This window comes from Manis pentadactyla, chromosome 11, assembly GCF_030020395.1.
Source record: "Manis pentadactyla isolate mManPen7 chromosome 11, mManPen7.hap1, whole genome shotgun sequence".
Lineage (NCBI taxonomy): Eukaryota > Metazoa > Chordata > Mammalia > Pholidota > Manidae > Manis > Manis pentadactyla.
This window is the reverse complement of record NC_080029.1, coordinates 110,318,036-110,334,606: the sequence shown is the minus strand read 5'-3', so window position 1 is coordinate 110,334,606 and position 16,571 is coordinate 110,318,036. Positions and strand designations below refer to the sequence as shown.

Here is a 16,571-nt window from a genome sequence, read left to right as displayed (position 1 = left end):
ACAGTGGGCAATGTTATATATTGTTTATAGGGGAATGCGGTAGTGGTAAATGTAAGAAAGCATCCATGGGGAGAATAGTCTATTCTTTCTCTGGGAAGGAAAGGAAAAGGGAGTGGGCTCTCAGAGAAGTAAACATGAGGCTTCAGCCATATCTATAACGTGGAAAAAGATCTGAAGGATATATAGCAATGTGTTAAGATTTGACAAAACTCGATGGTAGGTAGACTGGAGAGGATTAGAGTATTCGCCATGCTTTTTCCTTTATGCTTAAAGTATTTCAAAAGAAGCAGGAAAAAATGTAACAGACCCAACAATTTAACATCAAGGCATGATCATCATCTCAAATAAAAGGACTCCTGTTAAGTCAAGAATGCATCTATAACGGGTTACGTCTCTGTTGTCTAATTTGTCAGCAGTCTGGAGTGCAGCTGAGAAAGGGTATCAGGTAGATCAAATTAACAGTTCTTAAAGAACTGTGAGCCACCTCTCAAATTGTCCTTTAGACTTACTGAAGGACCAGTTTAAATATATGATAAAGTTGTTTTTTCACCTACAGCAAACCACAGAAGTGCTGAAGTTAGCTGCTCTTCAGGCAGCTGTGGAATCTTGGTTGGTATCACAAGTGGGAATGAATGAATACACAAGTAGATTCTGGGGAGTTAAAGTGACATCTGTTCTATGACAATTGGGGCTTGAGACAATCAAGAAATCCCTGCTCATTATCTTGTGCTAATATCTTCCACTTTTCATTAAGGCTGGAAATCAGGCACTTTTCTGGCATTAGGGGCCTAATGTGGGGGATAGAGAGTTCGGTGGTGTTCAGACGAGAGGCTGTTGTGAATGTGTGCATGCTTGTGTGAATTTGTGTTTTTAAGTATTTGAAACAGGCCTTTTGGACCACTACATGTGTGAAAATGTACAAGAGATAAAAAGAATAAAGGGTTTAATTTAATCTAATTTTGATCCTAGCAGCCAGTAGAAGCTTCATTTGTTCTAGCTGCTTCATGTTGTTCTGTAGCCACCTATTAAGAGATATTATTCCTGTTTCAAAGTTAAAAAACTTGACTTAAGGAAGCTAAAAAATTTGGCCAACACTGCAGCTTGGAACTGGTAGAGATGATATAGGTCTGCTTGATAAAAACTCTTGCTTTTTGCCACATACGTCCTTTAATAAAGGTAGGAAATAAACAAGATGATCTGTGTTTTGGTTTCTAAAAATTCTTTGTCGATGCATTTGTTACTGTTCTAAGAGGCATTATTCTTGGTAAGTAAACAAATGTTATACGTATAACCAGATGTATATACACTGAGAATAAGAGTTACATTGCAGGAGAGCATCTTTTTACTTCTTAGTAGAGACCAGAAATTAAACAGCAGTCTTCCTGTATTGAGTTTTAGGAGAGTAAAGACTGTGGAGGAAGGAGCTGGTACTGTGGGAAAAGAGAAAGAGGCAGAATGGAGATGAGACAAGGATGGGGGAGAGAGGCATACCCACAGGATGAGACAGACAGATAAATCGGGAAGAGTGATGGAGTGCCAGAGACGGGTTGGGTATGGGCGTAGGAGAAATGTCTCATACTATAGAAGATGAAATTCTTCTTTCCTGCTATTTATGGTGCCCACTCTTTTTTTTAGTTAGATGAACTATTAGTTAATTTGAGGAATCATAAATTAAGACATAGATATGATATTCTGTATTTTTAAATTATTTTATATTAACAACTTGTTGGTTTCTAGGTTGCTCTCAGTGAAGACGACTTAACAGTTTTAATGAAAATTCTGTTGGAAAATCTTGGAGAAGCTTCTTCACAGCCAAACCCAACACAATCTACCCAGGAGGCTGTAAGAGTAAGAAAAGATGTTCTGAGTAGGCCTGACCACCTTAAAGGTAAATATATTGATGAAGATTTTTGCTTTGATTATGAGAAAAATTAATTTTATATTTATATTTAGTGTTTTTTAATTGTCCAGCATGTGGTATGAACTGATTCAATATTGTATTATTTACTGTGGAAAATTGGCTGGGTCTGGGGCTGCCTTGAAGCTCCCTGGGGAAGGAGATATGCTCATTGTCCACTGCAGGGGAGGGGCCACCTATTGTTGCCTGCATGATGCATATTTGCCCTTTATTTGTGAAAACTGAATTTGCTGAAGTCAAAAGGCACTGAAGTGTTACATATTAAGACAAGAAGCAAACTAGGCATGCAGCATAATAAGTTCACAAAATGATTAACAGAGAAAAGTATCATACTCAGGTGACCGGCCCATGAGAAAGGATTCTTGTATAATAAGAGCTTTATCTGGCTTTATTAGAGAATGATATAGTCAGATACTTAAGGGAGTTTTCACATTACTAAAATAGAATCTTCTAAAAGCACTGAACCTTTTAAATTCAGCCATTTTCAAAAGATAATTTTTCTAACATGTAAGTCTCCTTCTTGCTTTCTTAAACAGTTATATAGAATATAATTTCACCCTTTTTCATCAATTAAAGTAATCAATGTGAATATCATGTTTTATTAAATAGGTTAGTATTTAAACTATTTAATCCATGCTTAAAAAGAGATAACGTACTCTTTGCCCTTACGATAATAAATGGCCTCAGACAGGTATGCTTTTATAATGCTTAGATCAATCGCTATTACTTTGCCAGCAATAGGTAAAACTGCCAGTTAATAATACCATACCAAGACTGCATCACCTATAGTTAGGCCCAGTGTGTTTTGAAACCAGGAAACAAACAACTAGAAAAGTGTGCAAAATAAGGTTTTTGGCTCAAGTAGATGGTTGTGAGTGCTACATGAGCTTGGTGAGGCCAGCATCTTCTTCCCAGGTTGGGTTCATGCCACTGTATAGACAAATGCTTATTGCAGGCTGTTGCTATGGTTAGATAGGAGCTATGTACAGATCAATGAACTGTAGCAGGCAAGCTTTGTGTAGTTAATTATCTCATGGTCAGCTGTGGCCAGTCTGCTTATTTGGTTCTGGCTATATAGTTAATGTGGTACTTGGTAAGACTTGTGAGTTCAGACGACAGTTGCAAAGATGATGAAGATTGGAATGTAAATTATTTTCAGGAAAAGTGAAGAAAAAAAATCCCAGCATTTTCCAACTGTATATAGTTAAAGTTATGCAATGTTTGCTCTTCTAGTGCCTTGTAAGAAGACTTTTCTATACATAATCAAAGAATAGAAACAATTTCCAGAAGATATAAAATCACTTTGTAAACATGATTGAAAACATTACCTATTCTTATAAAATGTGTCTGCCTAAAGATGAGGAAAAAGACTAAATAACTTGTTGAAGTCTCTTTTAACTCAGAATTCCAAAGGCTTCCTGTCCCACATTGTATTTGAGCTTATATTTGAGCTCTGTTTGACTCTGCTGTTGAATTATATTCTGTTCTTCTTATAAAGGTATGAATTGGACCATATAGGTAAACAAAGACAGTGAGAATTGCACTATGTTAGCAGAGGATTTGTTACTGATGTGCTCTCTGTTCTAGGACAAATATTTTACTTTTCTGTGTCTCCAATTTCATAATCTCTTGAGAATGGCTTGCCACTATTTAGGTGAAATACTTTAATAATCATAAACTACTCTGTAATTAGTCTTGCATTAGAGGGACATTTTTAAAAAGTTGTCTTGATACTCTTTCCAAGATCCCTTCTGTTGTTGGTTTTTTTTAAAAAATAAAATGGTCTGCCTCTGTTACTTTGCCCTGTATTAAATATATATGGAATAAATCATTGCCTTTTTAATTGTCTCATAAAAAGACTTAAAGAGAAAGTATGATATAAATTTAAAATAAATTATTATCCTAAGTATTTAAATATGTGTAAAATAATGTACCTGTTTAAAAACTTTTTATTTTTTATATTTATGTTTGGACCATCAGAACAAGAAGATTTAACTGACTCAAAGCTTTCTGTGGATCAGAATGTCACTCTCCAATTTGACTTCCACTTTGACTCTCTTTCAGTTGTCCTTTATCACAATGATACCAAGCAGGTATGTAGTAAATTTTTGTATTTGAAAATAAATATTTACATTTTGACATTCAGTTTTAGGATATTGGCATGTTTTGATGTGACTATTCATTTAAACAATTAACATGTCTGTTAAATTCTGTTTAGCTTACAGAATTTGCATTTGTCTTGCTTTCTGTCTTCATTTTGTTAATGTTTCTAATCTTACTAGGCTAAGGACAAGTTTTTATTTCTTTCCAAGTAACACAGCCCTAAAAACTTAGATCCATCTCTAGTAGAAGATGTTCATATATGTATAATTAATTATGTGTACAATTCTATTGCATAGCTAGACATATATGCATATGTAACTATTTAAGGTAAATAATTTAGTAGTGACTTTGGAACCTTAGAGGATTTAAAAGAATTTTTTGATTTTCCATGATATATATAATCATTAATTATGTTTCCTTTTTAACTGAAGTATAGTTGATACACAATCTTATATTGGTTTCAATTATACAACACAGTGGTTTAGCAGTTACCCTTATTATTAAACTGTCACCCCATCTAGTGCAGTTACTATCTGTCAACACTGATGTTACATAATCATTGACTATATTCTCCATGCTGTGCTGCCATCCCTGTGACCAACTTATATAATGATTGAGAATTTGGTTCCCCTTTATCCCCCTCCCCACCCACTCACCCTAACAGCTCCCCCATGGTAACCATCAGTCATTTCTCAGTGTCTGTGAGTCTGTTGCTATTTTGTTCATTCCATTTTGTTTTGTTTTTAGATTCCACAAATTAGTGAAATCATGTGGTATTTATCTTCCTCTGCCTGGCTTATTTCACTTAACATAATACCCTGTAGGTCCATCCATGTTGTCACAAATGGCAGGATTTCTTCTTTTATGGCTGAATAATATTCCATTGTGTATATATACCACATCTTGTTTATCCATTCATCTGACATTTTGGTTGCTTCTATATCTTGGCTATTGTAAATAATGTGGCAGTAAACATAGGGGTACATAAATCTTGGGTAAATTCCTACAAGTGGAGTTACTAGGTCTTACAGTATTTCTACTTCTAGTTTTTGGAGAAAACTCCATCCTGCTTCCCACAGTGGCTTCACCAGTTTATCCCACCAACAGTGCAGGAGGATTCCCTTTTCTCCACATCCTCACCAGCACTTGTTATTTCTTGTCTTTTAAATAGTGGCCATTCTCACTGCAGTGAGGTGATACTTCATTGTGGTTTTGATTTGCATTTCCCTGATAATTAGTGATTTGGAGCATCTTTTCATGTGCCTGTTGGCCACTTGTATGTCTTCTTTGGAAAAATGTCTGTTCAGATCCTCTGCCCATTTTTTAATCAGGTTATTTGTTTTTTGGGTGTTAAGGCATGTATGTTCTTTATATATTTTGGATGTTACTCCTTATTGGGTAAGTTGTTTATGCATATATTCTCCCAAAAAAGAGTGCCTTTTTGTCCTGCTGATGATGTCCTTTGAGGAACAGAAGCTTTTTAGTTTGATATAGTCCCACTTGTTCATTTTTGTTTCCCTTGCCCGAAAATATGTGTCCAAAAAAAATTGCTCATGCTTATGTTCAAGAAATTTTTACCTATGTTTTCTTCTAAGAGTTTTATGGTTTCATGTCTTAAATTTAGGTCTTTGATCCATTTTGAGTTTACTTTTGTGTATGGTGTTAGACAGTAATCCAGTTTCATTCTCTTGCATGTAGATGCTCAGTTTCTCTAACACCAGTTGTTGAAGAGAGTGTCTTTTCCCCATTGTCTATTCATGACTAATCATATATTAATTGACCATAGATATGTGGATTTATATCTGGGCTCTCTATTCTGTTCCACTGATCTATGATTCTGGTCTTCTGCTAGTACCATTCTGTTTTGGTCACTTTGTAGTATAACTTGAAACCAGGGAGCATAATACCCCCAGCTTTGTTCTTCTTTCTCAGGACTGCTTTGCCTTTTTGGGCACCTTCTGTGGTTCTGTATGAATTTTAGGATTATTTGCTCTAGTTCATTGAAAAATACAAAAATATTGGTATTTTGATAGGGCTTGTATTGAATGTGTAAACTGCTTTGGGCAGGATGGCCATTTTGACAGTATTCTTCCTATCCATAAGCATGGGATAAATTTCCATTTATTGGTGTCTTCTTTATTTTCTCTCATGAGTGTCTTTTAGTTTTCAGAGTACAGGTCTTTCACCTCTTGGTTAGGTTTATTCCTAGGTGTTTTTTTTTATGCAATTGTAAATGGAATTGTTTTCCTGATTTCTCTTTCTGCTAGTTTGTTCTTAGTATAAAGGAATGAAGCATATTTCTGTGTATTAATTTTTATCCTTCAACTTTGCTGAATCTAGTTATTCTAATAGTTTTTTGGTGGAGTCTTTAGGGTTTTCTATCCACAGTATCATATGTCATCTGCAAATATTGACAGTTCTACTTCTTCCTTTACCAAGTTGGATGCCTTTTATCTCTTTATCTTGTCTGATTGCCTTAGCTAGGATTTCTGGTACTATGATGAATAAAAGTGATGGGAGTGGACATCCTTGTCTTGTTCCTGATCTTAGAGTAAAAGCTTTTAGCTTTTGCCATTGAACATCATGTTAACTGTGGGTTTTTCATATAGTCTTTATTATGTTGAGGTCCACTGTGTCTATACCCATTTTGTTGATATTTTTTATCATAAATCATTCTTGAATTTTGTCAAATACTTCTTCAGCATCTATTGAGATAATCACATGGTTTTTATCCTTTTTTGTTGTTGTTAATGTGGTGTATCACATTGATTGATTTATGAATATTGTACCATTGTTGCATCCCTGGAATAAATCCCACTTGGTTGTGATGGATGATCCTTTTGGTGTATTTTTGAATTTGGTTTGCCAAGTTTTTGTTGAAGATTCTTGCATCTATGTTTATCAGGGATATTGGTCTATAATTTTCTTTTTTGTAGTGTCTCTAGTTTTGGTATTAGAGTGATGCTGCCTCATAAAATGAGTTTGGAAGTATTCCCTTCTCTTCTACTCTTTGAAATACTTTAAGAAGGATGGGTATTAGCTCTTCTTTAAATGTTTGGTAGAATTCATCTGTGAAGCTATCTGGACGTGGACTTCCATTTGTTGGGAAATTTTTGGTTACCAATTCAATTTTGTTACTGGTAATTGGTGTGTTTAGATTATCTGCTTCTTCCTGGGTCAGTCTTGGAAGGTTGTACTTTTCTAGGAATTTGTCCATTTCTTCTAGGTTGTCCAATTTATTGGCATCTAATTTTTTATAGAATTCTCTAATAATTCTTTGAATTTCTGTGGTGTCAGTTGTGACAGTTCCTTTTTTCACTTCTTTGTTTCCTCTTTTTCTCTTGATAAGTCTGGCCAGAAGTTTATCTATTTTACTAATTTTCTGAAAGAACGAGCTCTTGGTGTCACTGATTTTTTCCCTAGTGATTTGTTCTTCTCTATTTTATTTATTTCTGCTCTGATCTTTATTATGTTCCTCCTAGTAACTTTGTGTTTCAATTTTTCTTCTTTTTCTAGTTTCTTTAGTTGTGAGTTTAGACTGTTAATTTGGGATTTTTCTTGCTTCTTGAGGTAGTCCTATATGCTGTGTACTTCCCTCTTAGAACAGCTTTTGCAACATCTCACAAATTTTGAGCTGTTGTATTTTTGTTTTCATTTGTCTCCATGTATTGCTTAATTTCTACTTTGATTCAGTCCTTGATCTATTGATTATTTAGGAGCATGTTGTTTAGCTTCCATTTGTTTGTGGGTTTTAAAAATTTTCTTTGTGTAATTTATTTCTAGTTTTGTACCATTGTGGTCTTGAGAAGTTGCTTGATACAATTTCAATCTTTTTGAATTATTGAGGTCTTTTTGTGGCCTAATATGTGATATATATGATCTGTTCTGGAGAATATTCCTAGTGTACTTGAGAAAAATGTGTATCCTGCTGCTTTTGGGTGGAGTGTTCTGTAGATATCTGTTGAGTACATCTGATCTACTGTGTTGTTCAGTGCCTTGTTTCCTTATTTAGTTTCTGGCTGGATGATCTGTCCATTGATGAAAGTGGTGTGTTAAGGTCCCCTAATATGATTCAGTTTCACTCTAAATCTCTGTTTAGTTCTCTTATTTAGTTCTCACATGGTTAGGTGCTCCTATGTTGGGTGCATAGATAATTATATTTGATATAGCCCCTGATTGGACTGATTCCTTTATAATTATGTAATGTCCTTCTTTGTCTCTTGTTACTTTCTTTGTTTTGAAGTCTATTTTATCTGATATAAGTACTGCTATTCCTTCTTTTTTCTCCTTGTTATTTACATGAAATACTTTTTTTTATCCCTTCACTTTCAGTCTATGTATGTCTTTTGAGTCTGAAATGAGTCTCCTGTAGGCAGCATATTGAGGAGTCTTCTTTCTTTATTCATTCTACCATTCGGTGTCTTTTGATGGTTATTCAGCCCATTTACATTTAAAGTAGTTATTGATAGGTGTGTACTCATTGCCATTTTATTAATCGTTTTCTGGTTGTTTTTGTAGTTCCTCTTGGTTCCTTTCTTCTTCTTTTGTACTCTTGTTATTTGATGGTTTTCTTTAGTATTGTGATACAATTTCTTTTCTTAAATTTTTGTGTATATATTACAGGTTTTAGTTTTGTGGTTACCATAAAGTTTATGAATAGTTTCCTAAATATATAACAGTCTATATTAAGTTGAAGATCACTCAATTTCAAACACAATCTAAAAATATTTTTTATTCTTCCTCCTCCATGCTTTATGTTTTAGATGTCATAATCTGCATTTTTTGTGTATCCCTTGACTGATTTTGTGTATAGCTGGTTTTACTACTTTTGTTTTAATTTTATACTTGTTCGGTAAGTAATTGGTCTACTACCTTTACTGTGTGTTTATTTTCACTAGTGAAAACTATTTAACCTTAGAAACATTTCCATCTGCAGAAGTCCATTTAACATCCTATAATGCGGGTTTAATGGTTATAAATTCCTTCAGCCTTTGTTTATCTGGGGAATGTTTACCTCTTCAAATTTGAATGACAATCTTGCTGGGTAGAGGATTCTTGGTTGAAGGTCCTTCTGTTTCAATATATTAAATACTTCATGCTACTCCCTTCTGGCCTGCAGAGTTTCTGCTGGGAAGTCTGCTGATAGCCTGATGGGGTTTCCCTTATAAGAATTTTTTTGCTTCTCTTTAGCTGTCTTCAGTACCTTCTCTTTACTCTTACTCTTTGCTATTGTAATTATTACATGTCTTGACATTGTCTTCCTGGGGTTCCTTTTGTTAGGGGCTCTCTGTGCTTCCAGGACCTGGGTGTCCATTTCTGTCCCTAGATTGTGGGAGTTCTCAGCAGTTATTTCTTCAAAGAGATTTCCTACTCCTTTGTCTCTTTATTCTCCTTTTGGAGTTGTCACACAGCTCTCTTAGCATCCTCTCATTTCTAGAGATTGTTTTTTCTCTCTGTTCCTCCGCTTCATTATTTTCCTGGTCTCTAATTTCCATTTTGTAGATTGTCTTCTCTACTTGCAACAGTCTATTATTCATTCCCTTCATTGTATTTTTCATTTCAGTTACTGAATTCCTTAGCTGAGTGGCTCTTTTTCAACTCTTCTTTGTTGAATTCCTTCTTGAGATAATCAGTACTTTTCACAGATCAGTGTGTATATTTATGACTGTTATTTTGAAGTCTTTATCAAGAAGATTTGTGATCTCTATTCCATTTAGCCCTCTTTCTGGTATCTTATCCTGTAGTCTTGTTTGGAACATACTCCTCTGCCTCATTTTGTGTGGGTTTTGGGTTTTTTTTCTTCCTTTGTATTTTGTAAATCTGCCATGCCTCCTGGTCTAGTGAGTCATGGCTTTATGGGGAAGGCTTTCTGTGATGCCCAGAAGCTCAAGACTCTACTCACCAGTACCTCGCTCTCCTTTCAGTGGAGCCCCAGTTGCTGTTGGTGGGCTATGGGCAAGTCTGCCTTTCTGCCTGTTTGTTAGCAGTGGCTGATTTCTGTCAGCAGAGTGTGGCAGTTTGCCTCAGCAGGCCCTTTGTGAGCTGAGCAGTCTTGCTTGTGCTGGGATTGTTGTGGGCAGGCTGCCCTCTGCCTGCCCTGCAGTGATGGCAGTGCTGCTGGGCTAATGGGGTTGGCAGGGCATGTGCGCAGGGAAGCGTGGGTGGGGCTGGGTTGCCAGCGAGGCAGGAGCAGCAGTTGGTGCTTGGTCCCTCAGGTTCCTCCCCAGTTGGGGTTATAAAGGGCTGAGAAAGCTGGAAAATCCTCCCTCTGCCTGCCAACAGCAGAGTCTGTCCACTGCTGAGCTGAGCTGCCCAGGCAGGCAGATGGGCTGGTGGGTGCACAGGGAAGTGCCTTGGGGCTAAGTCATCAGTGAGGGGGATGGAGTGTTTGGGGCTTTCACAAGTGCCTGACAAATTGGGCTAAGGGACGGCTGAGGAAGTTTCCATCTGCTCTTTCTTTTGCAGAGAGAGCTCCATCTGACCCTCACCCCTCTGGTACCCTTCTTGCTGCTGGTAATTTCTTTCAAACTGCTGCCTCTGTGTTGGATCTCAGAGAGACCAAGGGAGCTTGCCTGTCCTCCACAATCGGCAGTAGTCTCAGCCTCCCAGAGTGCTTAAACTCTGCCTGGTGTTCAGTCCCATTAATCACCAAAGCCTAGTGCAGTGAGGACTTATGTTCCCAGGTCAGATCTCTAGAGCCAGGTGTGCAGAGTTCCTGAGCATTTATCTGTTCTCTGCTCTGTTCTTCCTCTTGCTTGTGGGCTGGGATGGGGGAACAGCTGGCGTCCCAATCTACTGTGGCTGTGCCACTTTACCCTTCTCTGTGTGGTCCTCTCTTCTTCACCAGGTGTAGGTGGTCTGTTCTGCAGTTTTGAGATGGTTTCCAGGGTTAGTTGTATTTGCTGTAGTTGGTTCCTTGATGTATATGTGTGCGTGTGTGTTTCCACCTTGCCTTCCTACTCTGCCATCTTTTTTCTCCCTCAGTTGTTTCTATTGAATAAATTTTATATGTAGTAGATATATATTATGGATATTGATAATGAATTGAAGAAGCAAGGTCTAGTGCTATAATGATTTGAATTAAATAATGTATCAGTGCTATTTTAGAAAGCTATTTTTTATTGTGTAGATAGTATCTTCTAACAAATGCTTCTTATGTCAATTGTCATATAATACTCATAATACATGTCATATGATAATACCAATAAACTTAAGTAATTATGGGTATTGTATCTGTTGTTAGTATCCATTCATATGTTATCTTACATTTCATACTGTTTTCTACAAATTATACAGTATTTCTACATTGTCACTGTTGAAACTTGGGCTACCATTTGTCATTTGTGCAATGAACTGCCTTAGTTTCTAGTAATTAATGTTAATGACAAGATCAGAAAATGACCTTAGGGAAGATGAACAATTAAATGTGTTCTTCATTTCACTTAGGTACCATCATTCTAAAGGTCCTCAGCATTAGAATCTTGGTGTCATACTTTACTTCTTTCTATGTTGACTTTTATTCATTTAGACACTGAGTAGCATCAGTTTTTTTCTTTGAGTGACATTTGTTGTTTCCTGTCAGCTCTGTCTACTACTTTATTTGAAACTTACTGGCTCACACTTCTTGTACTGCAGTGGCTTCCTTGCTCATTGCTCTTTTTACTTTAATCAATTTTAGACATTGTCACAAGTTCAGTTTACTTAATGGATCTCATGTAGTCATTTACAACTCTCATTCTGCTTTAAAAACTTTCAGTATTATGTTATGTGAATTTTACTTCATTAAAAAAAATTCAGCGTCTCCAGATATCTACATCAGTAACCAACATGAGTGTTTGTGATCAGTAGATGTGCCACAGGTCAAATTACTAATAGTTATAGACCAGAAGTTTGTGAATTACTACATTTTCAAAAATTAAAGGCATTCCAAGTTTGCCAATAAGAATGTTATTCCGACATACTTGCATATAATATATTCTCTTGAGTGAGAGAAGAGTTATAACCATGTGCCAGGAATTATACATTATGACTGATGTTCTTTATTTCCCTGAAGGTTTTTTTTTTTTGCTTGATTGGTTGAGTTTTATTCTTTTTAAGTCTAGGCATACCAACAGAATTTGAAACCATGTGTTATGATGGAACCAAGATTTAAGTCCTTTTTCCTTGAAATAAAAATTTTTAAATCTATAATTTAGGATTTAAGACCTCAATTAGGCCTCCATATTTCTATCCATCTCTCATTCTCTACCCTTCTTTAATTGGAATAGTCAAGCCCAAGAAGCTTGTGCCTTATGCCCTCAGAGCATCTTTGAATTGTTTGGTCATGTTTTTTCCCCATATGGAATGTCTTCTATTCCCTCTTAATCACTCTGATCCCACTCAGTCTGAGAGCCTCAATTAAGTTCTCTCTTCTGGGAAGGCAGTATAACACAGAGAAGACAAACAGTGATTCTATAGCATACTATTTTCCAGCCTACAGTGCTCTCTTTGATCCTCTGAGCTGTTGCTGTTTATATTCTTTACCATCACTTAATATCCTATAAACAATAGTTTTTGATCATTTCCAACTTACAGCATCTCCTTGTGATGTACCCTGTAATGTATTTCTATTTTGTCTTCTGTTTTGGGATATAAGCTCACTGAGATCACCTATTATGCCTTAACCCTTTTCATAAACCTCATAGTTCCTATCACAATGTTTTTTAGTAGAAGAGCTCATTAAATATTTATTAGACTGCTTAACAAACAAAAATATTCCACGATTATTTTTATTTGCATTGAACTATAAATCAGATAAATCCTCATATATTAACCATTGTTGAATATCAGCACATACACATATGTATTCATTTGTATGTACATATACATACACAAACATGAATATTCTCTGATCCATTTTGGGGTTTTAATACTCATACTTTTAAAATTTGTGATATCAGTTTGCCTTTAATCTTTTAGTTAAGAATATGTTTAAACAATCCTGAGAAGGAAGAATAAAGCAGGGGCGAATCTCGCTTCCCAACTTCAAGCTCTACTACAAAGCCACAGTAATCAAGACAATTTGATACTGCCACAAGAACTGAGCCACAAACCAGTGGAACAGACTAGAGAGCCCAGCTATAAACCCAAGCATGTATAGTTAATTAATATATGATAAAGGAGCCATTGATATACAATGGGGAAATGACAGCCTCTTCAACAGCTGGTGTTGGCAAAACCGGACAGCTACATGTAAGAGAATGAAATTGGATTGTTGTCTAACCCCATAAACAAAAGTTAACTCAAAATGGATCAAAGACCTGAATGTAAGTCATGAAACCATAAAACTCTTAGAAAAAAGCATAGGCAAAAATCTCTTAGACATAAACATGAGCAACTTCTTCATGAACATATCTCCCCAGGCAAGGGAAACAAAAGCAAAACTGAACAAGTGGAACTACATCAAGCTAAAAAGCTTCTGTACAGCAAAGGACACCATCAGTAGAACAAAAAGGCATCCTACAGTATGGGAGAATATATTCATAAATAATATGTCTAATAAGGGGTTGACATCCAAAATACATAAAGAGCTCATGCACCTCAACAAACAAAAAGCAGATAAGGCAATTAAAAAATGGGCCGAGGAGCTGAACAGACACTTCTCCAAAGAAGAAATTCAGATGGCAAACAGGCACATGAAAAGATGCTCCATATCACTAATTATCAGAGAAATGCAAATTAAAACCACAATGAGATATCACCTCATACCAGTTAGGATGGCCACCATCTAAAAGACAAACAATAGCAAATGTTGGCGAGGATGTGGAGAAAGGGGAACCCTCCTACACTGCTGGTAGGAATGTAAATTAGTTCAACTGTTGTAGAAAGCAGTATGGACGTTCCTCAAAAAACTCAAAATAGAAATACCATTTGACCCAGGAATCCCACTTCTAGGAATTTACCCTAAGAATGCAGCACCCCAGTTTGAAAAAGACAGATGCACCCCTGTTTATCGCAGCACTATTTACAATAGCCAAGAAATGGAAGCAACCTAAGTGTCCATCAGTAGATGAATGGATAAAGAAGATGTGGTACATATACACAATGGAATATTATTCAGCCATAAGAAGAAAACAAATCCTACCATTTGCAACAACATGGATGGAGCTAGAGGGTATTATGCTCAGTGAAATAAGCCAGGTGGAGAAAGAGAAGTACTGAATGATTGCACTCATATGTGGAGTATAAGAACAAAGAAAAAACTGAAGGAACAAAACAGCAACAGACTCACAGAACCCAAGAATGGACTAACAGTTACCAAAGGGAAAGGGACTGGGGAGGATGGGTGGGAAGGGAGGGAGAAGGGGCAAAAGGAGTATTACGATTATCACACATAATGAGGTGGGGTGGGGAATTCGGGGAAGGCAGTATAACACAGAGAAGACAAACAGTGATTCTATAGCATACTATTATTATGCTGATGGACAGTGACTGTAATGAGGTATGTGGTGGGGACTTGATAATAGGGGTAGTCTAGTAACCATAATGTTGCTCATGTAATTGTATATTAATAATATCAAAAAAATATGTTTAAAGATAGTGACATAGTATTCACAGACAATTGATTCTTTTGCTTGAAAATATACCACAGGAATCCAAACTTTCATTTCATAATGACAGTTTCCGGCTTGGTGAACTGAGACTACATCTTATGGCCTCTGCAGGAAAGATGTTTAAGGATGGATCAATGGATGTCAACCTTCAGCTTAAGACATGTACCCTTGATGATCTCAGAGAAGGCATTGAGAGAGCAACATCAAGGTTTGTCATCTCTGAACCTGCTGTACATTATTTAAGGTTGACGTTGCACTTGGTGTGGCTACCAGGCATTGATTGCTGGGCTTGGAATTATCAAAAGAGGTCTTTGGTCATACCTCAATTTTAAGTACATGAAGAAGTACTGCTAATTCAGATTCAATGGCTTTAAAGTGTGAATTAAAGGGAAGTTTAATAATAAAATGGAGTACTGTCTTGAAGATGGGAACTAAGAGAATGCACGAATTTTAATAGTTAAATCCGTATGTGGTTTATTGGTACCATATTTTTAAAATTGTATCCAGTAGGCAGAATCTTTGTTTTAAAAAAGCCTGAAGGTTTTAGATCTTTCCTTTGTCTTATTTATTTTGTATACATATTTTAAAACAGTTCTGTGAAATTTATTTCAGTTTTACCAGAAATGAAATCTCTAGCATTTTCACATTATCAGCTAATTTTTGAAAGATTAACTTATAGCAGTCCACTATAAGGTGGGAATTATATAGGCTTAGATAGCCTAATTATATTTTTATTATTTTCCCAAATAATGAGACACATGATATTTTTTACACTTACTGTTTTTTGGAGAAAAATTATGTTGCTACCTAACCTTTGACTCCATTAAAAACATATTGGATACTTCTGAGCCCTTAGTTTTTCTAAGTGATGAATAAATGAGGAAAGAATGCTATGGTGCAACCAACTTTTCTAGTTTGCAAATTTTATGTCAGAAATTGTTGTCTACACTTGTCTAGGCTAGTAGTAGCCTGCTCTTTCTAGCACATGTGATGGTGGGTGGAAACTCTCACTGTAGACACTTGGTAGACCTTTGCTGATTTGAATTGCATTAAATGTTTTTGGATTCAATTGTATAGGATGCTCTTCAGAGATAATTTTGTTCAGGGAGGTTAATTTTGTAAAATAATATAAAGAGGTTGTCTTTTAAATTTTGCAGAACCACACTCGTGTTGCTAATTTCAGCAGTCATTCATTTTTTTTACTACTATTGAGTTATTCTTATACATATTTTTTAATTGCTTATTAACATAAATCTTGCAGTGGAGATTAGGAGATCATGTCTTGGTTGCTAATTAGCTAATTAGACTCCAGTTAACATTGTTTTGTATTCAGATTGAAAAATGAAAGGTGAAAGAAAGATTATTAAAATGTATAGGAAAATCTTCATCTTTTCAATTATTTGAGCAGGAATAAAATAATCAGTGTATATGTATTTTTCAGAATGATTGATAAGAAGAATAACCAAGATAGCAACAGTTCTATGATTGATATAAGTTACAAACAAGGCAAAGATGGAACTCATATTGATGCTCTTCTTGACAAGCTATATGTATGTGCCAGTGTGGAGTTTCTGATGACTGTGGCAGATTTCTTCATCAAAGCTGTGTCTCAGAGTCCTGACAATATGGCAAAAGAAGCACAGCTTCCGCTACGACAGACTGCTACAGCGAAAGTCAGGATCGAGAAAGGTTAGCAGCGTTTATCTGTTGTAGGTGACATCTTATATATTTTAAGAAAAATTTCAAACAGGAAAAAAGTAATGGAAAATTTAAGAATGTAAAATTATTCTTTCAGATTTAAATGTATTCTATAGAATAACTTCAGTAAACATAGATTTTTAAGAGAGAAATCGACTAGAAATATATATTGTATTAGAGGCCAGCAGGCAGCTATTTAACACTGCTTTACTCATCCAGAAAGAGAGGGAGTTTATCTGGGTCTATGGTTGGCAGTCTGT

General features: G+C 35.8%; 1 protein-coding gene across 5 annotated transcripts in view; it reads left to right on the top strand.

The window, feature by feature from the left end:
• Window positions 1-16,571, top strand: part of VPS13C (vacuolar protein sorting 13 homolog C) — a 204,354-nt gene that overhangs the window by 125,859 nt on the left and 61,924 nt on the right. For all 5 annotated transcript variants that reach the window (XR_008992619.1, XR_005028298.2, XM_057488866.1 and 2 more), the window contains exons 46-49: window positions 1,738-1,888; window positions 3,899-4,011; window positions 14,652-14,821; window positions 16,055-16,302. Coding sequence is in view for 3 of the 5 variants with exons in the window: in XM_057488866.1 (XP_057344849.1) it covers window positions 1,738-1,888; window positions 3,899-4,011; window positions 14,652-14,821; window positions 16,055-16,302 (682 nt within the window). In the remaining 2 variants the exon portion in view is untranslated. The remainder of the gene's footprint in view (window positions 1-1,737; window positions 1,889-3,898; window positions 4,012-14,651; window positions 14,822-16,054; window positions 16,303-16,571) is intronic.